This window comes from Cnephaeus nilssonii (genome assembly GCF_951640355.1).
Source record: "Cnephaeus nilssonii genome assembly, chromosome: 7".
Classification (NCBI taxonomy): Eukaryota; Metazoa; Chordata; class Mammalia; order Chiroptera; family Vespertilionidae; genus Cnephaeus; species Cnephaeus nilssonii.
The window spans coordinates 29,014,479-29,039,337 of record NC_137078.1 but is presented as its reverse complement, the minus strand read 5'-3'; the positions used below and the strand labels follow the sequence as shown (position 1 = coordinate 29,039,337).

General features: G+C 42.7%; 1 protein-coding gene across 5 annotated transcripts in view; it reads right to left on the bottom strand.

The window, feature by feature from the left end:
• Window positions 1-14,038: 14,038 nt before the first annotated feature.
• CDKAL1 (CDKAL1 threonylcarbamoyladenosine tRNA methylthiotransferase) overlaps window positions 14,039-24,859 on the bottom strand; it is a gene marked incomplete at its 5' end in the record, with an annotated part of 659,036 nt that continues 648,215 nt past the window's right edge. For 3 of the 5 annotated variants that reach the window (XM_079776595.1, XM_079776597.1, XM_079776594.1), the window contains one exon: window positions 14,040-15,140. In XM_079776595.1, coding sequence (XP_079632721.1) covers window positions 14,967-15,140 — 174 coding nt within the window. In that variant the 3' untranslated portion in view covers window positions 14,040-14,966. Of the gene's footprint in view, window positions 15,141-24,859 lie in introns of all 5 variants that reach the window. The other 2 variants (XM_079776596.1, XM_079776593.1) reach the window with 1 other exon arrangement.

The following is a 24,859-nucleotide window of genomic DNA, read 5'->3' as shown; positions in this document are numbered from 1 at the left end:
TTCACTCTTTCCTGGAAAGAGTTGGGGGTTGGGGGGTGGGGGGTGGAAAGTGGCCCAAAAGAGTAATTAAAATAATGAAGATAGCAAGTCCATGCCAGGTTGATGTTCCCAATGGATTAAAATTACCTGCTATCAAAGTTAAACTGTCTGAGAAATTGCTTCCTGCTATGTTTGGAATAAAGAGAATTTGGAGCTACCGCATCCGATCACAAAACATGTAGGGATGGGGAAATTATCTGCAAAGGAAAGGACCTGCCACCCTGCAAAGCGAGGGGACTTCCTGACAAGTACTAAGTGGTTCTGAAATTAATTCTTTTCTCCTGAGGGTCAGAAAGGAAAGAGAAGGGGCTAAATATAATTGCTTAAGAAAATACAGTGTTTTGTTTTAAACAGAGAAATTTCAGAGTTGGGTTTTATGGACCCTCCTTTGACATTTTGGAGGCAAATTTCATGTATCAGAAATTTCATGTCACCTCTCCCCCAATCCTCGACCCCTGTCTCCCCGGAACTCGGGCCCATCTCGCACCCGACTGAATCCAGTCCGCTATTGGCAATCTGGTTTACAGCCCTTGCTTGCCCCATGATCTCATGACCCCTGCCCCTCTCAGTGTACTTAGCCTGCTTTGCCTCGCTCTTCCCTGGGCTCCCCTTCCTGTAGAAAGCTCCCACGCACCTGCCCTGTCTGCTGAGATGCCCTTCCTAGGCTCTGGTAATCCCCTGTGTTCCCTGCCTTGAGTGCCTGTGTTACAATCGCCTGCAATGTCCGTCTTGTCAGATTTTTTTCTTTTTAATCCCAGTGCCAAGCACAGGGTTTGGCACATAGCAAGTGCTTACCAAATATGTACCAAGTGTCTTTCCTCTTCAAAAGTCTGGGCCAGAATCCCCTAGGACTTGCTACTCCCAGTGCCGTCACATGACCTTGAGCACCTCCTAACTGCTGAGCTACCTGTGTTCACAGACTCAGTGCATCTGCTGATGCCCTGCCCACGCCCTCGCCCGCCTGCTGGTACATGGCATGCACAGGGCACACCCCACAGACTCCAGCTGAGAGCAGTAAAGCAAACTGGTGAAGAGCAGGCTTCTAGAACCACAGGCCTGGGTTATAATCTTGACTTGGCCCCTGACCTTGGACAGGACACCTCTCGCTGCCTTCGTTTCCTCATCTAGAATAATGGTTCTTTCTTCAGGGCTGCTATGAGGGTTAGATGAGCTCCCGTGTTTGGGAAAGTCCCTGGCTCTGTAAATGGCAGCTGCTGTGAGGGGGGCGAGAGGGTGGCAACCAGGCGTGGAGGACGTAACTATTTGCTGTTGCTGTTGCTGCTGCAGCACCTGCTTGGCTACTGCTTCAGTTGGCCTTGACTCTTGTGCCGACCCAACCAACCTTCGAACGTGGTTTCTAAAACCGATAACGGCGAGTGACCGTGGCCGCAGCTCTCTCCGAAGTGGTCATCCAGGACCCTGCTCCGTGTTTCTGTCCTTTTCCGGGTCTTCCCATCATCTCCATTCTTGGGTGTTAGCATTGGCTTCCTGTTCCTGCTCTGACCACGGACCGCACACTCCAATACCATGGCCTAGACGTGCCTTCTCCTTGCCTCAGACAGTGCTTCCTGCTCCAGTCACGGCCCCAAATCTTAGCCCAAGTAGTAAGTTGAGCAAGTGTCCCTACTGATAGAGGGTACGTTAGGCTGGCTTACCTTTTATGCTGTGTAGAACGTAAGGCACCATGTATGGTAACAGAATTAGGGGGTGAGATGACCAGCCCTGAGACACTGGGCAGTCCCGGCCCTGGGGGCTGTTGGTGATGCCGGGGTGGGGTGGGGGTGGGGGTGGGGGAGGGGGATCCCCAGCCGGCTGCACTGAGTGACCACAGTTGCTGCAGGGAGTCCTGCCCAGTCGGAGGATCCAAACCCGGTGGAGAGTAAATGGGGCCATAGGTCAGCCAAAGGGGGAAAGAGGAGGGTGTGCATTGTCCTGGGCATGGAGGAGGCAGGGATTCCAGATCTGGTGCCTAAAACCAAGAGCAATGATCACTATATTGCAAAGCACAACACAGTTGTAAGAAGATCTATAAATTCAGGAGCGTAAGGAATATGAGTTTTTTTGAGAACCCCACTAAAGGTTCTTTATCTAGCTCAGCTTTCTCTAACCACACGCCAGTAGGGAGAGAGTCAATCTGGGTCAATTCCACCCCACACCCGCACTGCCTTCTCTTTGGGGTTTGGACTAAGAATGCAGGAGACGGAGGCAGCTGCAGGGACACCTCAGCCCAGCTGGCTCGGGCGGCACAGGCCTTGTCTTAGTGTGAGGGGAGCCTCGGGAGTGGCCCGGAGGTAGGATACAGTTCTGGACACAGGTCTCCACCCCAAAGCATCTCCACACCACGGAGGACAGTTGGGATCCTTGTTTAGAAATGCTGCAAACTAGAGCGATAGCTTTAGAAAGTCACTCAACTCTTCCTAACCTCAGTTTCTTTGTCTCCAAAATCAGAGGGTCCACCCTCACGGTCTCTTTGAGCCCCTCTCGCTCTTGTTCTAGGCTGACCAGCAGGGCTTGTCGCTCCTGCCTGTTCCAATGAGCGCTGGCCCCAGGTGAAGAGGAGAGACACACACCGATTCCCCTCTCACCAGCGCCGAGGAAGAGCAGGCTACCTGTGCACCCTCCTCGGGTCTCAACTCAAATAGCAAATACTATTGTAGGAAAGTTTGCACTCCCTGACCCATTCCAGAGAAGCAGAGGCTGCTTAGGATGGATGACCAGAAGGCAGCGGTGGTGACTTTCTGGGAATTTATATTTGTGACTTCAATGTTGGGCTACCACAGGTCTTGCTTTTAATATTAATTGGAGTCACTGCCATTCCTCAGACAGACTGCTTGACTTTGCCATATAGCAGGAGGGAAAGCTGGTGTTAAATCACTCCCCCCCCCCCCCCAACACACACACACACACCACTTTCCTTTGTATGGCTGAAGGCATTAAAAATATTTTTCAAGCTGAAATACAACAGTTTTAGCTACTGAACTTATAGGTTGTGTAATTCTTACTGCCCAAGGCAAGCTGGTTTGATAAGATTAAATTTTTTAGATTGGCATCTAACCAACTTTTACTTTGTGTAAGATTGTTTTGGAACTTTGGACCTTTCTGATATCAAATATCTGGAGGATGTTGTGTTAGCGGGAAAAAGAGAAGAGGGTCTTAATTGGAAGCCTGAGAATCTTACCCTACATGGATGGGGTTAGCGATCTTAAATTTAGGAGGACTGTGTGAGAAGGAAAACTGTTGGAGAATCAGAGATAGAAAAGATATGGAATCATGAAAACTGAGAAGTGGCCAAGGGCAACAGCCATAGCAAACTTTCCTTTGAAAGTTTGTAGATCACTCTCTTCAGTGACACAAAACCCAAGCCATCTTGAATGTTTCTCTTTTTAAAAGTATATTTCAGAGGGAAGGGGGGTGGGTAGGAAGAGATCGGCCACTGAACTTATATGCATGTGTATGCATAGCCCATGGACAGACAATAGTGCCGGGAGAAGGGGAGGGAGTGGGGGTGGAAGGGGTCAATGAGGGGGGGACACATCTGTAATACTTTCAACAATACAGATACATTTTTTAAAAGTATATTTTAAAAGATCCTTTACTCTTCCTAGATGGGAGCAGACTCCATAAGCTCCATCTTTGGGTTGTTCTATGTTTGACACTGATTTTACTCTCGGATATGGAGCCCAATGAGACATGATATTGATTGTCCCCCATTGTTTCTGGGTGAGAGACTAGGCTGTGATCAGGTTTACTTACTCTAAGGGCTCAAAACATAATGTTGAGACCAAATTAAAGTCTGGTGTTTCTGGTCTTGTAGGCATGACACGTTTTAACACTTCAACGAGCCCATAGTCAGGAACTCAGAGTTGTCCTGTGAAGTTTGGAGTGGAGGGTGGTGGCTCGCGAATGGGCTCTTGAGCAGCAGAAGCCCTCTCCTTTTACCTCAACCAGGGAAGGTGGCCGAGATCACACCGGCTACAAACCACCGAGACAAACAAATAAATTAACCATCAAACAAGAAACCCGCAACATAAACCCACCAACGGACATTAAAAACAAAACGCTGATAGCATCTGCTCTCTAAGATCAGGCCTGGGATAATTATCCCTGGTGGCTTTTTGGTTACGTTTCAAAACGTAAGAATAGAGCACACCAATTCTTTTTTTTTTTAAGCATACCAATTCTTAACCGAACAGGAGTATTAATAGAATCTGAGATACAGGAGATCAAAATCAGAAAGCTGAGCCACTCATTTGAATTGCAGGCGATAAAGCAGGGAAGGTAGCAGGTGCAGAGGGATGGAGGGTTGCTAGGTCCCCAGAATCTACTCAGTGTGAACGTGACAAAGCAAAGATTAAGGATCAAAGATGCTGAACTATATAGCTAGGAGCTTGACTCCTACTGAGGCACTTTCTTAATTAAAGTAAGGATGGGATCCACACATCCGGTCTTGGTTATGTTAGAGCAACAACTGTAAAACAAACCCTCAGCATCGGCAATACTAGTGTCAGTAACAGAATGACAAAAACCACCACCAGCTGGCTACGCTGAGGCTTGCGAACAGCTCTCCCGGAAATGGACAGATTTACAAGCTTGGCAGCATTTACAAACTCAAATGCAAGGGCAGAGATTTAACTCTCCTGGAAACTTGCTTCTCGGTCCCTGAGAAAGTGATTACTACATTGCATGTTTCCAAAAGTGTCCGTTTAGGGCAGTGGTCGGCAAACTCATTAGTCAACAGAGCCAAATATCAGCAGTACAACAATTGAAATTTCTTTTGAGAGCCAAATTTTTTAAACTTAAACTTCTTCTAACGCCATTTCTTCAAAATAGACTCGCCCAGGCCGTGGTATTTTGTGGAAGAGCCACACTCAAGGGGCCAAAGAGCCGCACGTGGCTCGAGGGCCGCAGTTTGCGACCACGGGTTTAGGGGAAGGTGAGGGGAGCCCCTGGGTCTGGAGCATCAGAAGAACAGCCATCTCCACAGAGTCACTGCTTATCTTTCCAGACAGGAATCTCTCCCGGGGCCTGCGAAGTTAGGAAGCCTCTTTAGAACAATAAAGAGAGTCTCCATTCCTCAGAGTGGCGTCAAAACCTTTCACCACGTAGCCTGAGCTTATTTCTTAGTCTCATTTCCAGTTACTTCTCTTATAGAGCCTCCACTCTAGCTACACTGTTCCTCAAATCCACCATGCAATTCTATACTATACCATAACGCCTTTTTTACTTTGGTAAACTATGCGTAACATAACATTTATCATCATAACCATTTGTAAGTATAAAGTTCAGTAGCATCAAATACATTTACAATGTTGTGTAACCATCTATACATAGAACCTTTTCATCATACCCAACGTAAACTGTACCCATTAAAAAATAACTACCCCGTTCCTCCTCCTCTCACCTGGTAACCCCTATTCTACTTTCTCTCTCTGTAAACTTTTTTTTTATTTAAATATATTTTATTGATTTTTTACAGAGAGGAAAGGAGAGGGATAGAGAGTTAGAAACATCGATCAGCTGCCTCCTGCACGCCCCCCACTGGGGATGTGCCCGCAACCAAGGTACATGCCCTTAACCGGAATCGAACCTGGGACCTTTCAGTCCGCAGGCTGACGCTCTATCCACTGAGCTAAACCGGTTTCGGCCCTCTCTGTAAACTTGTCTATTCTAGGTACCTCATACAGGTGGTATCATTCCATATTTGTCTTACTATGTATGGCATATTTTATGAAGCATAGTGTTTTCAAAATTCATCCATGTTGTAGCATGTATCAGAACTTCACTCCTTTTTAAGGCTGAGTAATATTCTATTGTGAGTATGTACTACACTTTGTTTATGCATTCTTCCATAAATTGACATTTGGGTTGTTTCCACCTTGTGGCTATTGTGAATAATGCTGCTGTGAATGTTGGTGTACAGATATTCGTTCAAGTCCCTGCTTCCTTTTCTCTTTCTTTCTCCTTTCTTCTTTCTTTCTTTCTTTCTTTCTTTCTTTCTTTCTTTCTTTCTTTCTTTCTTTCTTTCTTTCTTTCTTTCTTTCTCTCTCTCTCTCTCTCTCTCTCTCTCTCTCTCTCTCTCTTTCTTTTTTTGGGGGGTATATAACTAGGAGTAAAATTGCTGAGCCATATGGTAGGCTTAAATTTTGAAGAACTGCCAAACTATTTTCCACAGTGGCTGCACCATTTTACATTTCCACCAACAATGTATAAGGGTTCCAACTTCACATCCTCGTCAACATCTATTTCTGTTATTTGCTGATTTTTTTTATGGCAGCCATCCTAATGGGTGTGAAGTAATATCTCACTGTGATCTGATTTGCATGTCCCAAATGAGTAATAATGTTGAGCATCTTTTCATGTGCTTTTTGGCCATGTGTGTATCTTTGAAGAAATGTCTAATAAAGTCCTTTAGACATTTTTTAATTGGCTCGTTTGCTTTTGGGTTGTGGAGTTATAAAGAGTCCTTTATATGGGTGGGCTAAGTGGGCTTACAGTTGTGAGCATGCAAAACACAGAGTTAATTCTTGTATTATTTATTAACTATTGTATGATTTTCCATACAAATAACTGCAAACCTTTTGCCCACCCCTGTATATTCTGGATATTAATCTCTTGTTAGAGATACAAATTGCAAATATTTTCTTGCATTATGTAGTTGTCTTTTTGCTTTCTTGATGTTGTCCTTTGATATACAAAGTCCTTAATTTTAATGAAGTTCCATTTATTTATATTTTTCTTTTGCTGCCTGTACTTTTGGTGTTACATCTATGAAATTGTTGTCAAATCCAACGTTGTGAACATTTTCCACAATGTTTTCTTCTAAGAGGTTTATAATTTTAGATGTCAAGTTTATTTAGGTATTTTATCTATTTCAAGTTAATTTTTATGTGATGTAAGGTAAGGGTCCAACTTTATCTTTTTGTAAGTGGATATCCAGTTTTCCCAACACTATTAGTTAAAAAGATTGTCTTTTCGCTATTGAAAAGTCTTGGTTTGGCATTGTTTGACCCAGTGATCCCACTTCTAGGAATGTATCCTAAGGCTCCTGAGACACCAATCAGAAATAATATATGCACCCCTATGTTGGTAGCAGTGCTATTTACAATAGCTAAAATCTAGAAACAGCCTGAGTGCCATCTGTAGATGAGTGGATAAAAAAGACATGGTACATTTACATGGTGGAATACTATGCAGCTGTAAAAAAAGAAGGATCGTTTACCCTTTGAGACAGCATGGAGGGACCTGGAGAATATTATGCTAAGCAAAATAAGCAGTCAGAGAAAGACAAATACCACATGATCTCACTTATCTGTGGAATCTAATGAACAAAATAAATTGATTAACAAAATAGGTCCAGAGACATAGGTCCAGACTGATGAATCTCAGAGGGAAAGGGGGAGGGGGAGAGGGAAGAGATTAACCAAAGAACTTATATGCATATATGTATAACCCATGGACACAGACAATAGTGCAGTGAAGGCCTAGGGTGGGGCGGGAGCTGGGTGAAAGGGGTAATGGGGGAGAATTGGGGGACATCTGTAATACTCTCAACAATAAAGATAAATATTTTAAAAAATGAAAAAAATAAAATGATTATATATGTGAGGATTTATTTCTGGAATTTCTATTCTTTTCTGTTAGTCTTTATGTCTGTTCTTATGCCAGCACCACATTGTTTTAATTATTGTAGTCTTGTGCAGTTTGACCTTGGGAAGTGTTTGGGAGCCTTTCCACTTTCTTCTTTTTTCAAGCTTCTTTTGGCTATTTGGGGTCCCTTGCAATTCCATATAAATTTGAGGGTTGGCTTTTCCACTTTTGTGGAAAAGGCTGTTTCAATAGAGATTGTGTTGAATCAGTAGTTTGTTTTGGGTAGTATCGACATTTTAACGATGTTAAGTCTTCCTATCCATGAACATGAGACACCTTTTTATTTATATATTTTAAAATTTCTTTCACCAATGTTTTGTAATTTTGAGCATATGAGTCTTTCAGTCCTTTTATTAGCCTTATTTCTCAGTATTAATTATTTTAGATGGTATTGTAAATAAAATTGTTTTCTGAATTTTTTTTTTGGATTGTTCATTGCTGGTGTTCGTTCACACAACTGATTTTGTGTGTTGATCTTGTAGTCAATTTTGCTGAATTTGTTTATTAGCTCTAGTAGCTTTCTTATGGATTCTTTGGAATTGTGTCTCTCTCGGACCATGCCATCTTTAAGTATAATTTTACCTCTTCATTTCCAATTTGGATGCCTTTTATTTCTTTTTCTTGGTTAAAAGCTCTCACTAGAATTTTCAATATAATGTTGAATAGTAACAGTAAGAGCAATCATCCTTGCCTTGTTCCTGATCTTAGGGAATAAACGTTCAGCCTCTCACTTCTTGAATATGGTATTAGCTGTGGGTTTTTCATAAATACCCTTTATTGTGTTGAGGAATTTCCCCTCTATTCCTATTTTTTCTTCATGAAAGGTTGTTGGATTTTGTCAAATACTTTTGCTGTGTCAATTGAGGTAATCACACTTTCCCCCCTTCATTCTATCAATGTGTTTATATTAAGTTGGTTTTATGTTGAACCAGCCTTGAATTCCTGGGATAAATCCCACTTGGTCATGGTTAATAATTATTTTAATATGCTGTTGAAATCAATTTGCTAATAATTTGTTGTGTATTTTTCATTTATGCTCATATAGAATATTTGGTTTGCAATTTTTTCTTGTAGCATATTTATCTGGCTCTGATACCAGGGTAATGCAACCTAATAGAATGAGTTAAGAAGTGTCCCTACCTCTTCAGTTTTTTGAGAGTTTGAAAAGGACTGATGTTTATTATTCTTTAAATGTTTTGCAGAATTCACCTGGAAGCCATCTGGTCCAGGACTTTTCTTTGTTCATACTGTTTAGGGGAAAGTCTAGTGTTTAAGGGAAGAAGGTCTTGCTGCAAGGCATTTTCTTAGAAGGACCAAGCTCGACAAAAGAATTTTCCTGGGGATCCCTACCAATACACCTAGTTTAATGTTATGCTTCACTCACCAAATATGGTTAACTTACTTTTGGTAATTTCAAAACAAATCACACCTCTAAGAGTAGAGATTATCACACAAATTCCTCCTGTAAGGGCAAAGATTCACAGGATTGCAAGAGGAATTACTTTCAGGATTGCCATCAGAGACATTCCAAAGTGACTCTTTGAGGGAGATAACACTCAATTTAAGATGGAGCTGCAGATTATAATTAGGCTCTTTACTTACGTGAATGGTATGCTTTAGTTCACAAAGGTGAAGTCCTAGTAAAACGAGTCATAAATGAACAACATGCTTTATAGCTACAGTATTTGAAAAAGCTTTTGGTCTGTTTAAAAATCACATGTATTTTATTCCTCTTTATGGAAATTGGGGTAAAAACAGAAGTTAAAAGCTTAAATCTCGGAATCAGACAGTCTGGGATAACATCTATACTTGTTATGATTAATTAGACATATTAAAAGCAGATGAGATAAACCCAAAAGTAAAATTCCTAGTTCTTTAGGCCTCTAACTTGAACTTTTCCCTTACTTTGATCTAAGTTTTTTTTCATATACACACACATATATATATATATATATATATATATATATATATATATATATATATATATATATTCCATATATTTATTTGTTCTGGGCACTTGCCTCATCAGTACACATAAATGCATTCAGATGCCCATAAACTAGGAAGACATAGAGACCAAATGAAACCCTTTGATTTAACTGTTACACAGTCCACAGTTGGGGTATTTTGGCTATAGAACTCTAGGAAATAGTACTGGTAGGAAGTAATTGACAGAAAACTAATGAAGAATAATAGTGTCTGCATTTCCTTTTACCCCCAAGGCAGGATGGGGGAGGGCATGACTTCTAGGCCTGCCTATTAATCTATTTGCTCTTTTCATCTTTGGGCATGGAAAACCTCCTTCTTGATCTAAGATCGGCCACCCAAACCTGCTCTATGCCATTCATTAATTTGATCTCCTCAAATACAGCTGCAATCCATTTTCTTTGAATTTTTCTTCCTTTGCTTCATTTGTTAGAATTAGACTCTTAAGTCCTTGAAGCAGGAATCTTTTTATTTCATATATAATTCTTTTTGGTAGTCATATGCTAATATCAGAATTTAAAACACCTAACTTTATTTGTAGAATTGGCTTACAGGCTTAAATGGCTAAAGTAAATATGAAAAGGGGAGAAACGATGTGTGCTAAAGACACAGGACTTGACATATGATGAGCTGATTTAATCTTCCAAGGATCCTGCAATGGAATCATGCCCTTATTTTACAGATGAGAAAGAGAAAGTGGCCTGGCTGCCATTGAAACCAAACCTTTGCTGATGTCAAAAATCTCATGCTCTTTCCCTATCTACCTCAAATTTGTATTGGAAACAATTGAGATATGAATCCAGTTGATTCAGGTCCTTAGCTCCTTCACAGTTCCTTAACTCAAATTTATGGTTTGAACACCATAAAAACCAAGCTCCGTGGTAAGGCAAGTACAAATTTATCCAAGTTTGGCATGAATTCTCTAAATTAGGTTGTGTCATAAAGCAGAGGTTCTCAAGCTTTCTTCATTCATGGCACCCCAAGGCCAAAACAGCTACCCATTCTGTTCATTAAGTAGGCAGGCCCTACCAACTTAATTAATATGTATGTCCTCATATCTTATAAAAAGTTTTAAAAAGTAATACATGTAACTTGAAAGAAAATATTTTATTTCAGTCTAAAACTGTCATCATTACTTATTAATAGAAACTGTGCATCTGTTGGGCACTGCACAACTCTCAAACCTTGGAATAAGATCACCTTCATGTCTTGTTCCACATCCATTTTCACTTGATACATCAAAGCAACTGCTGAAAACCCACTTACAAATGCAGGGCATCATCAAAAAACGTTGTGAATTCTAACGTTGAAATTATGAACTGTTTAGAGCTAGTAGTAGTTTGCATGAATCTAGCAGATGTTGCTGTGTTGATCTTGAACATTTAAGATATAAATGGCATTCCTGTGAGTGCACTGCAGCACCCTGGGGTGCCTCAGGGACCAGCAGGTATTAAGAATATCTTTTTTCTTTTCCTTTTTCTTCTTTCCTTCCCTTCTCTTCCTTTCGCCCTTCATTTTTTTCTAGTTTAATAATTATAAAACCTCTTGAAGCTTCATTTATAACTCAAATTCTCTCTCCATGACATAATATATACTGAAATTTCAACCAGAAATGAAGTCAGTAGAAAAACATATGTTTTGACTGAACAACATATGGAAATCTGATGTTTGTAGACACATTTTCCCAGCAACAAAGTTTTTAGAAAAGAATTCTTTACATTCTCCTATTGACTATCTTCTTTTTCTTGATAAAGAAGAGAGAAAGAAAAAGTGAGGGAGAGGGGAAGGGAGGGAGGGAGGGAGGGAGGGAGGGAGGGAGGGAGGAAGGCAAAACTTGATTAATAAATCTTCTTTATTAAGTGCATCCTGTACACGCACATTCTTGGAGCAGGACAACACTGAGAGAACGACAGAGCTGCCCAGAGTCCAGGCATCCACACGGTCCCTCCTAGATACAGATCTGTTGGCACAGTCGGTGGAAGACAGGGTACAAGGGAGCAGGATGAGTGAAACAGTGTAGAAACTTGGGCTTTAGAGTCAGGCTGTGTTCAAGTCCTGCCTCTATAACTTAGTAGCTCTGAGTCCCTTGGAAGTTACTTAATCTTGTGAATTTTAGGGTTTTTTTTTTTCTCATTAAAATGGAAATAATAATACTTATCCGAAAATTGTTATTTGAGACTGATTAGCACTTGTAAAGTGCACTTCATAATATCTGGCACATTTAAGGGCTAGACAATTATCAATATTATTATTACAACTAGAGGCCTGGTGCATGAAATTCATCCATGGGTTAGGGGTCTGTGTCTCAGCCCAGCCTGTACCCTCTCCAATCCGGGACCCCTTGGGGGATGTCTGACTGCCGCAGGAATCAGGCCTAAACTGGTGGTCAGACATCCCTTTTGCAACCCAGGACCACTGGCTCCTAACCTCTCGCCTGCCTGCTTGCCTGATCGCCCCTAACCACCTCTGCCTGCTGGCCTGATGCCCCTAACTGCTCTCCCCGGCCTGCCTGATCACCCTCTGCTCTCCCCAGCTGGCCTGATTGCCCCCTAACTGCTCTCCACTGCTGGCCTGATCGCCCCTAACCTCCTCTGCCTCAGCCCCCGCCACCGTGGCTTTGTCCAGAAGTATGTTCAGAAGACGTCCGGTCTAATTAGCATATTACCCTTTTCTTAAGTATAGATAGGGCCGACCCACAGGTAGGAGAAGGCAGAGGTAAGGTCTGCCAAAGAATGGCAAGGGTAGAGAGAGAAGAAATGGTGGGGAGAATGGTGGAGTTCATGTCAATAAATGGATTGCATCCAGAACTCTGCTGGTGGGAATGTAAATTGGTACAACCAATTAAGAAAACCACTTGATAGTATTTACTAAAGCTGAGCATATGCATATGACCCAACTAAGCAATTTGACTTCTAGATACATGCTCAGCACACAAATGCTTACATATGCGCACCAAAACACAAGTTTAGAGCAGCACTATTCATGATAGCCAGAAAATTAGAAACAACCCACCTGTAGGATGGCTAAATACAACGTGGTAGTTCATACAGTAGAATTCTATTCAGCAACGCAAGTGAATGTGCTACTGCTACATACAACAACCCGGATGCAACTCACAAGTAATGATGGGTAAAGGCAGACAGGGAATTAGACATGCTTACGATGCCATTTTTATAAAATTCATGATCAGGCAAGCCAATCTATGGTATTAGAAATATGGGTAGTGGTTGCCTTTTGGGGGGCAGAATTAGTGTCTGGGAAAGCGTGTGGGGAGTCTACTGGGGCTCGTTATGTGTATTCACTTTTTGAAAATCCATCAAACTGTCCCCTATGATTTATGTACATTTTCATCTGTATGTTTTCCTCTAAGAGTTTACCTTTAGAAACAAAGTGGGCCAAAGTATTGAAAAAAATCTTGCTGTAGATTGAATGTTTGTGTCCCCCCTACCCCCAATTCATATATTGAAACCCAAGTCCCAATATGATGGTGGGAGATGGGGCCTTCAGGTGGTGATTGGGTCATGAGGGTGGAACCCTCCTGAATGGGATTAGTCCCTTTATAAGAAGAGACCCAGAGAGTTCCCCGGTCCCTTCCACCATGTGCGGATGCAGCCAGAAAACAGCATCCATGAATCACAATGCACCACATCTGCTGGCACCTTGATCTTGGACTTCCCAGCCTCCAGAACTGTGAGAAATATCTACTGTTTATAAGCCACCCAGTCTATGGTATTATTACAGCAGCCTAAGACAGACCTCTTTATAACTTTCCTTTTAGGCAGAGAGGGCCACGTTAAAAAAAGGAAAAAAAGAAAGAAAGAAAAGAAAAACAAAGAAAAATTACAAAAGGATTTTGGCCCTAAGAGAAAACATGAAAAGACAACATGAGGCACAACAGCAGCTATATTTACAAAGTGCAGGTCAACTGTCCTATGGTGACGGACTCTGAATGAATCAGGATAGGCTAGGTTATAACTTCCTAATCTCCGTGGCTTAACACAACAGAGCTCCTTCTTGTTCTACACACACTGGCAGGGGCTCTGCTCCTCGTGTTCACTTGGGGACCCCGCCTGAGGGGGACTTCATCCTGGCACGCATATTAAATTTATTGGGGTGACACTGGCAATAGGATCATATAGGTTTCAGATGTGGATCTCTACGTTACAAAATCTGTATATCGCACCATGTTCCCACCACCCAAAGTCAAATCATCTTCCGTCACTGTCACCATATATTAGGCCCCCTTCACTCCCCAACCCCCAGACTTTGTTTTTAAATGTGATTTCCTCTTAGACTCATATACCAGTTTCGGGAGAAATGTACTAACTCATCAACTGATGACATAATTAAATTTTAATTTGGATTCCTTACAAGACACATAAAAGGCTGAAACATTTTGTGATAAAAGGAAGAGCTGAACAAGGGTGTGGGTTTAAAGATGAAAAATGTCCTATGGTAACCACAGGGCACCTGATTTCCCTGTGCTGATACAATCCAAATAAGTTCTTTAAATTATGATAATTTCTTATTACACCAATTCCTTTCATTATGAAAGAAGCCACTTCCTTTAGTAAAGGCCAACGATGACAGGTAGAAATAAACCTTTGATGCAATCGATCAAAAATGTCCGAAAAGGGGCTCAGTGTGTTTCGGACTAATCCCGGTTTTGAAAGTTCATGGCGCTAAGGAATTGGGTACGTCCTCGTCCTCACTTCTCCACCTGCTGCCGAGAGTCCTTTCAGTGGCAGAGTCGTCCATCCACGCCCCCCTCCCCACCCCCCACACACATTCCGAAAGGATTGAAGGTCCAAAAATAGGCTTTGCTATAAACTTTTCAGGAACACATCTGCTGTGAGAAATAAGATGTTTGTAGCATCGGGACTCCGAACAAAGCATAAAGAAGGAGATGCATTTAAAAATGTTTATTAAAGGTTGAAAAGTCTTCCCACATAAGGAAGAGGTGACCAGACCCACTCCGCTGTATGTCAGGTTCTGACGTGAAGATTGACGGTTTAAAGAGGATGCAGCCACTGCATTTCTTGCTAAAAATAAACCAAAAGGAGCTTAATGTAAAAGATAGGCTACGGCAGCTGTTATGAAGTTTGAGCTCAAATAACCAGTGGGCCCCACTCCACGTGAGACAGGGTGAGCTTCACCAGAAAGTGTGGCTAAAAGGCGGCAAGGAGGCCAGTATAAATGACTGCCCTTTGAGAACTGATGTGGTTGCTTCCTGTTCACTGAAGACTTTAATTAGGAATTTATTCTTCTTTGCAGATGCTTCATTTAGCTGTGTTTTAATTATAGAGCTTGACAAGAAAAGCCAAAAGAAGAGCAAGGAGGGCGAGGCCCACAGACACCATCAGTGCTCCGTCCTGATGGAGCCTTTGCAGCCGCAGCCCCACTCTGGAACCAGCCGAGTCGTGCTGGGACATCGAGCTCAGGGGACCCCCACGCCTGCTTCTGAATTCCTAGGAAGAGAGAGACACAGAAGAAAATAATTTTAAAATGCAAAGAAAGCCCCATTATGATATCAATCAAGTAATGGGTCCCAAGAAGAAACTTTTTTTTTTTAATTGAGATATAACTGACATATAACCTTGTCTTAGTTTCAGGTGTACAGCCTAATGCTCGGTGTTTGTACACACTGTGAATGACCACCCCTGTAAGACCACTTAACATCTATCACTGCACATAGTCACACATTTATGTGTCTTGTGATGAGAAGTTTCAGTGCATATATCCTTTTGAGTTAGTATTTTTGTTTCCTTTGGAAATATTCCTAGAAGTGGAATCGCTGGATCATATAGCAGTTCTATTTTGAATTTTGTAAGGAACTTCCATACTGCTTTCCACAGTGGCTGGACCAATTTACATTACTACCAACAGTGCACAAGGGTTCCCTTATCCACATCCTTGCCAACGCTTATGTCTTGTCTTTTTAATAATAGTGATTCTAACAGGTGTAAGGTGAGATCTCCCTGTGGTTCTGATTTGCATTTCCCTCTTGCAGTCCGGGACTCATTGGGGGATGTAATAGTGTGCAAAGCCAGACGGCCAGGGAGGAGCCTGAGCCCGGGCTGGGCGGGCGCACCGCACCGCTCCCACTCATCCCAGCCCTGCAGCGCCTGCCACTGCTGCCCTTCATAGCACTGCTGCGGAGGCGGGAGAGGCTCGCCAGCCGTAAGCCCGATGTCTGGTGCCCTTCGGTCAGCTGAGTGGTGCTCCCGCTGTGGGAGCACACTGACCACCAGGGGGCAGCTCCTGCGTTGAGCATCTGCCCCCTGGTGGTCAGTGCGTGTCATAGCGACCAGTCGACCGGTCTTTCAGTCGCTTAGGCTTTTATATATATAGATTAAGGCCACAGAACCAGAAGCATAAGGATCCAGTAAGAAAAGTGGAGGACAGGCTCTATGCAAACATCCTAAGTAGCATATTTATGGACACACCACATGCCCAGCAGTGCTCTAAGTACTCTACATCCCTCTCTCCTTTATAACAACCAACCTCCTAGAGAGGTAGTTCACATGAATAAATCCCAACTTTAAGTACTCACCCTGTTTACAGACAGTAGGAATAAATGGTGAAGTGGATGAGAGGCTGGGCTTTAATCAAGCTAAGGTTAGCCTTGGTAGTAACCTATCATTGATAATGCAATATCTACACTAATAAAAGAGAAAGATGCAAGTTGACTGTCACTTCACGACACCCGCCTGCCAATCATGAGTGAGTATGCAAATTAACCCAACAAAGATGACAGGTTAATTTGCATACGCAGGCACCGAGTGGCAGGGGCGGGGCAGCCGCTTATGCACATGCCGGTGCCAAGCGGCCTGGGTCCCGGGGATGGGCGTCCTTGGGACCCAGGCCACTCTGAGCCTGTAGGCCCGTGTGTAGGCCTGGAGCGGTCGGGGTCCCGGAACGACCCCTGGCCACTCCGGGCCTACGTGCACAGGCGTGGAGCAGCCAGGAGTGGGGCGGGAACATCCCCGGGACCCAGGTGCTCCGAGCCGGCGCATGTGCAAGCGGCCGGGGGTAGGGTGGGAACATCCTCTGCAGCGAGCAAGCAGACAGCAGACTATTGGGGACTGCTTACCCCTCGCTGCGGTGGCAAGGGGCAAGCAGTTCCCCGCAGCAAGTGAGCAGACAGCAGGGCCCTGCTTGCCCCTGGCCGTGGTAGCGAGGGGCAAGCAGTCCCCTGCAGGGCCCCCACAGAGAGCAGACAGCAGGGCCTGTGGTGGCATCAAGCAGGCAGGTCTGCAGAGAGCAGAGAACCACGGGGAGCAGGCCTAAGCCATCAGTAGGACATCCCCTGAGGGCTCCCAGATTGGAGCGGGTGCAAGTTGGGCTGAGGGACACCCCCCACCCCCGTGCATGAATTTCATGCACCGGGCCCCTAGTAAAGAAATTTTAAAAAATAATAATGGCAGTACCTAATTATTAAAATGACTATCAAGATCAAGACCAAACAGACTTCCCCCCTTCTCTGCTACACAACCTCAGGAAGGCAACGGTGCTATTTTGGGTTTCTCTACAGAAGGGCTGTCCAGGAGAGCCAGCCTCAGGTCAGGCGCACTCTGCACACCTGTCTTGCAGTTCTGAGCCTTGTTGAGTTTGCAAATGTGACCTGTAGATGGCACATTCCCGAGTATTCTCTGAACATACGCACACATACGTGATCTGCTCGCATTAGAACATGTTGCAAAATGTGTTTTAATGAGGAACAGTTGGTCTGGTTCTGCTCAAATAAAAGATGTCTCTGTAAGAGAGTTGCCACCTGTCTTCCCATCTTGCAGTGCAGCTTCTAAATGAGCTCTTCTGTCCCTGACACCTGCAGGTGTCACAGGCCCTGAAATCATAGGCCACGTGCCAGCTCCCTTCCTGAAGTTGACAGGCAACCTCGGTCCTGTGCTCGATGTCATTGCCAGATAGCAGGGCACACAGGGGAGTGAGGGTGCCAAGCTACCTTTCTCCACTATTCTTCTAAACATTCCTCAAATTGGGACCATCTTAATATCATATAACCAGGTCTGCCTAATTATCTCCAAACCAAAGATGTTAGTATTTTCTAGTTTTTATAGTCTACGTAAATAATGTCCTATGCATTGTCCATGAGCATTACTGGTACGCTGGCATTTAATGGCCTCAGCAATTAAATGTGGAATCAATTACATGTTTTCATTTGTTTTGAGAGGACATTTACATTTTAAAACCTCTGTCACAGAGTTACATGATGACAGCACAGTATTGTCAAGCCCTTCTGTATCACTTTTGGGCATGAACAATTCTAAATCAGACATTATCTTTATGTCATTTTTCCTCCCCCCTCACCTCAAATGCATAATTGCTGTCATTAGAAAGGCAAAAAAAAAATATTTTAAACTGGTACACACATACACACACACACACATCACTATAACCTTGATTTTTTATCTTTATTTTGGTGATAGCAGAGTAAACACAAAGCTTTGCTAATAAGGCCAGACATGAATTATTAAACTATCTACTGTATGATCAAATGCATTTAAGATTATATTCTGAATAATTCTGCCTTGACGTTCACCAAAGGAGAAGATCTGACGTGCCCTGCAGGGTCTCAGTGAGCCTCTCTTTCAGAGTGCCCAACCCTCTGACTTGAACTGCACCAAATGGGAAAAAGAAATAATCCAAAGCTCGCATCAGCCCGTCACTTAATTATTGCTTTATGTAAGACCTCGCTTCATCCGACTTAGATATGAAAACAACTCAGCTCCCAATGTTTTCTAATGGATTCAAAATATTTCTCATGTGTAACATTTTCTCATGGCTCAGAGACAGTTAGAACTCGAAGTGGACACTAACAGCGATAAAGAGAAATAATTAGATGGCTCATAACTCAAGATAAATTAGAGTTTAGGATCTTTATTTTTAACAAAGCCTAGACATATAGCCTATGCAGGAAATCTATCAAAACCAAATATGTGATCAATGAAAGGAAGTTTTCTTAAAATATACATTATGTGGTATAGCATACTATCAGAAAAGAATCTCAAAATCTCCTGATTTTGAAAGACTTTAAATACAAAATTACCTTCATATCTGAAAGCTATCTTGATCATAATTGCATTTTACGCTGCAAAATATAAATTGAAGGAAGCCCCTCCTAAGGTAAGCATCCCTAATGCAAACTGCTGCGTGGTTCCCAGATAACAAGGAGTGGACAAAGGTGGCTGCTCAGCGTTTGCAATGCCTTCCCAACCCTCTAGTTGTGGGTTTCTATCTGAATACCCTCATCTTCTTTGAAGTTCTTAATCTTTAACTTAGCACCAATGTGCATTCAAATGAGCTTACATATTTCTAATTTTTGACTTGTTACATTGATGAAAATAAGAGGGATGTTGCAGGACAAAAGAATCAGATCTAGAATTAATAACACAGTGTAGAAATCTTTGCCAATAGTACTGCATTGTCATTTGTTTATACATAACTTCTCTAGTTCTACAAAAAATGAGAGGTTGCAAGCTTTGCCAAAGGTATGCTATCAGAGATCTGGCATCTTAGCTGGAGATACATTTATTTTTATTTCTTTACTAGAGGCTGGGTGCATGAAAATTTGTGCACTCGGGGGGTCCCTCAGCCCAGCCTGCGCCCTCTCGCAGTCTGCAATCCCTCAGGGGATGTCCACCTGCCGGCTTAGGCCCGCTCCCTGGGGGATCGGGCCTAAGCTGGCAGTCAGACATCTCTCTGGTAGCCCAGGAGCCCTCGGGGGATGTCTGACTGCGGCTTAGGCTGTGGAGGAGGTGGGAGAGGCTCCCATCATTGCCACTGCGCTCGCAGCTGTCAGCTCGGCTTGTGGCTGAGTGGAGTGCACTGACCACCAGGGGGCAGCTCCTGCATTGAGAGTCTGCTCCCTGGTGGTCAGTGCACGTCATAGCAACTGGTCATTCTGCCATTGGGGTCAATTTGCATATTGCCCTTTTATTATATAGGATTGTTACTAAATTTTTTTCTTCTCAAAAGAGGAGCTTTTCTTATTAGCCATACTTAATAAAATTATTCTAGAACTTAAGTAGGTCTCTCTTTTGCTAACTAAGTATCAGCCATAGATGTAAGACAAGTATAGACACACACACACACACACACACACACACACACACCCTTGAAATAAAGAAGGAACCAGAAGGCTCACATGAAACTATGCAATTTCTAATCGCAATGTTCATACAGTGCCAGAAATCTGAACTCATCTATTCCAAATTATTGGCTGGAGCTAAGCACTAGTACAAACTAAAGCTGCTCCACAGGTGTGACAAAGCTGAAGGAAGAAAGAAAAAGTTAACTGGGTCAAGATGCTCTACTGATGATGAAGTCCTTTTAATAATCTCTTCAACCACAACTGAAACCATCCTCCTTCCATGGAGTATACACAGGAAGCTGTGAAGTAGGATGTTGAGGAACATAACAATTGCGTGTATTAAAGTTAATCTTTAAGTAATCAATTCAACTCAAAATAATTACTCCTAAGAATTTCTTTCAACTAGGTAACCATGAAAGTGTGTTGGCAGATGTTTGTGCTTTAAATGAAAAAGAAGCCATGATGTTAACAGCTATTACAATGCAACCCTCTCATCCTGTTCCAAGTACCATTTTCAATGACACCGGAGATATGGTTTTAGCATCAGCGAGCTCCATGAACTGCATAAAATGAATAAAGGAGATGGCAGGTACTTTGTTTTGTTTCAAAGAGTCTCATAAAATGATGAGCTAACATGTAAAATGTTTCCTATAATACACCATGATATTCAGTTTGGAGAACAGAGATAAACTAGTTAAGAACATGGTACATACTAACTATAATTACACTGAGCTCAGTCACCTGGAGAAAGTTCACATCTCTACCTTTTTTCCTATCACTTCCAAAGTTCCATTATGTGCACTTCCAAAAATCCACTCCAAGGAATGCCTGTTTTCTCTTTCAATTTTTATTTTGAATACGGACAGTTTTTAAAAAGAAAGAACAACAATCCTATCAAAGTCACTTAAAATAACTGGAAGATTAATATTAAGAAACTTAGTAATTCATATGACTATAAAAGTGTAGTGGGCAGCCTCTAAAACAGCCCCCAACAATCCCTACCTCCTGATATTCACGTGCTTATATAATACCTTTCCCTTGACCATGGGCTAAACCTACAGACATGCTTCTAATTAACACTTGACATAAATGATGGGGTGTCACTCCTGAAATTAGGTTACAAAAAAAACTGTGGCTTCTCTCTTCCTCACTCTGTTTGCTTGCTCTGTGGGAAGCCAGCTGCCAAGTGTGGGCTGCCCTATGCAGAGCCCCCATGAGAAGTCACTGAGGGAGACCTCTGATCAACAGCCAACAAAGGACCAAGACCTCGATTTAATAACCCATGAGAGACAGAATGCTGGCATCAACCCACAGGTGGACTCAGAAGCACACCTTCCCCAGCTGAGCTCTCAGTTGAGACAGCACCCCTGGTTGACACCCTGACTACAACCTCATGACAGGCATCAAGCCAGATTTCTGAGTCACTGAAGCTCTCGGATAATAAATGTTTATTGTTTTAAGTTGCTAAATTTTGAGGTAATTTGTTATACAGCAGGAGATAACTAACAAAAATATGCCAGGTAGAGGGCTAGAAAATGATTCACATGTAAGTTTAAACATTATTTGTAACAGAGGCATTGCAGACCAAGGAAAGATAGACTTTCAGTAAAATTTTCTGGAACAATTCATTATACACTCATAAAACAATGAAATTTAGCCTCTACCTACCATGCTTAAAAATCTATTACAGATATATTGGTTTCTTACCTAGCTAAGGCAAAACTGGAAAAATTTAGAAGACAATCTGGGCCAAAAATCTGTCTAATCCACAAGGGTAGGAAAATAGTTCTTAAATCACAAAAATACACACAGGTCTATGAGCACCAAAAAGAAGTTAAAATACAAGCCAGAAACTGGGAGAAGACATTTGCTTCACATATAGCTGATTTTATATAAAGAAATCCTAAAAATCAATAAGATGGTGAATTTAATAGAAGGAAATGAGCAAAAGACTTACACAGACTCTTTACTGAAGAGGAAATCTGAATAAATATATAAAGAAACCAATCAATATATTAAAATGTGCCCAACCTCATTCATAATTAAGAGAAAAACAAGTCAACAACACAGTGAGATACCAATTCTCCACCAGGTTGGCAAAAAGTAAGAGGCCTACCAATCTAAGTGTGGATGAGAATGCAGAGGCATCAGACCGCGTCAACACCGCCTCGGTGCACACCTGACAACCCCACAATCCCACTCTTGGGTTTGTCACCAAGACTACAGAAGTTGTTGCAAGTACAGGTCAATCTCAAGTCCCCATCATGGCTGATGGGATTTGAGTTAGCCGCTCTAGCACGGTTTAGAGTAGAGAGGAAGGTGGGGGAGGGGCTGGTCAAAGGTAGAATAAAGTAGCCCTGGGGTGTGAGGCTCAAGCTGTGGGGCCAGGGCTTTCTGAGAACATTAGCTTTCCAAGCTGTTTCCCTAACAACTGGTTTCTTTTTTAAGATGGGTCCCAGATAGGTTAGTCCCAGTAACTAACCTACCTCTTCTCCTTTAACACTCCTCCTTTTCTTTCAATTCCTAAGGTGTTCCTCGCCACCTTTTAAAAGATTACTGGCCAACGTGGAAAACAGATGGGACATAAAGGGCCACTCAGTTGCCAATAACACATCTTCTCATTTTTCACTTGGGTTCTATGGGATAAGATCAGTTCCTATACTCATTTCCTAAGGCTGCTGTAACAAATTACCACAAACCGAGTGGCTTAAAACAACACAAACTTATCAGGTTACAATTCTGGAGCTCAGCAGTCTGAAAGGAGTCTCACTGGACTACCATGAAATGAGGTGCCGTCCTCCTTCTGGAGGCTCCAGGGGAGATCCACTTCCTTGCCTTTTCCAGCTTGCATTCCTTGGCTCCTGACCCCCTCCCATGGTCCAAAGTCAGAAATCTCTTCACTCCGACCTCTGATTCTCCTGCTGCCCTTCTACTTTTAAGGACTATCTTGATTACACTGGGCCCACCTGGATAATCCAGGATAATCTTTAATCTATGGTTAACTGGTTAGCAAATTTAATTCCATGTACAACGTAACCCCTGGGTCACCACGGAACTTAACACATTCACAGGTTCTGGGGATTAGGATGTGGACATCCTGGGGGCTGTTTTCCTGCCTACCACAGGCCCCAAGGGTGACGATGTTGAGTTGAGCCATGGGGTACACACATCTCAGAGAAAAACACCATACTCTAGTGCCGTGGTCGGCAAACTGTGGCTCGCGAGCCACATGCGGCTCTTTGGCCCCTTGAGTGTGGTTCTTCCACAAAATACCACAGCCTGGGCGAGTCTATTTTGAAGAAGTGGTGTTAGAAGAAGTTTAAGTTTTAAAAATTTGGCTCTCAAAAGAAATTTCAATCGTTGTACTGTTGATATTTGGCTCTGTTGACTAATGAGTTTGCCGACCACTGCTCTAGTGTACTTCATGTTTCCCAATAGAGGACCATGAGAAAATCCCTTAATTTATACTAACTTTTACATTTTGGATTCCTTATGTGAAAATGAGGTTTTTGGTGTGTGTTTTTTTCTTCTAAAAACTAGATCCAACCCTTCCAGTTTTACGACTCAAATATCTAAAAATAAGACATTGAGTTGTAAAGCTGGAGTGACTGGATCTAAGCTTCAGCAGAATGTGAATTCTTGTGGGGCTACAGAAACAGGGTGGAGAGATGTGCAGCCCACAAGCAAAAAAGCCAGGATTTCATAGCATGTGGCAGAATGAATATATTCAGGGTCCCAGTTCTTCAGACTGCCTGTGTCTGTGCCTTCTATCACATAGCTAGGTAATGCTCTCCCTGGTCTTGACCATGTGACTTACTTTGGCCAGTGGGATGCTATAAAAAATAGTGCATGCTGTGAAACTGAGCATTTCTGTGTGCTGTTCTTCTTGCTCTGCCTTCACCATGAGAACATGCACTATAGCCTGTTTTGGATGAGATCCATGGAGCAGAACAGACTCATCCAAATCATCCTCGCTGAGGCCATCTAGCTCTGTCAGCTGAAGTACTGGGCATGTCAGCCAGCCCACCAAAGTGAGAAGAGCTGCTCAGACACCCTACAGCTGACTGCAGACACATGAGTGAGCCTCGTCGAGATTAGCTGAACTCTACTAAGGTTTTGTGGTTGTGTGTCATGAGGCACTTATAGTATAGCTAACTGAACATAGAAATGACAAGGTATTTGGCCTTCCACTCCTTTTTAGTAAGGGATGTACTTGCACATATATCCCCAGCACAAATACATTCACTCAGTGGACATTTACTAAATATCTGCTCCATGCCAGGCACTGTTCTAGACATTAAGGGCAAAGAAGTTAATGAAGCACAACATACCAGCCCTCATGGATAGGGCTTCCATTTTAATAACTGGAGACAAGGAAACACATACATATTTGACGTGTCTGAGGATGAGCTGTATCATAGAGAAAAACAGCATACGAATAGGGGGTACTAGGCTGTGACAGATGGGGGTGGCATTTTACAGAGGGTAACTCAGGAAGGTCTCACTGATAAGGTAGTCTTTCAGCAGAGACCTGCATGAAGGAGACAGCAGACATGTCACACAGGCATCTGAGAGAAGCACCTTCTAAGTAGAGGGACTAGCAAGGGGAAAGTTCCTCCTGAGGGAGGGTACCTGCTGTGTTTAATTCAAGGAGCAGCACGAGGCCACTGTAGCTGGTCCAGCGTGTTTGAGGGGGAGAATGGTCAGTGGAGCAATGAGGGGTCAGGACACTAAGTCTCATAGGCCATTTCAGGACGTTGGCTTCCACTCTGAGCATGAGTGGAAAACCCTACAGATTTTTCTTTTTAATTTTTTTATTGTGTTAAGATATATGTAACATAAAATTAATCATTTTTGTAATTTTTAAGTGCACAATTCAGTGGCATTAATTACAGTCCTCATGTTGTACAGCCATTATCACTGTCAATTCCTAAGATTTTTTATCACTCCAAACAGAAACTCTGTAACCAGTAAGAAATAACTCCTCATCTCCAATCTTAGCCCCTGACAAGCTCTAATCTACTTCCTGTTTCTATGAATTTGCCTATTCCAGATCTTTCATACAAGTGAAATCAT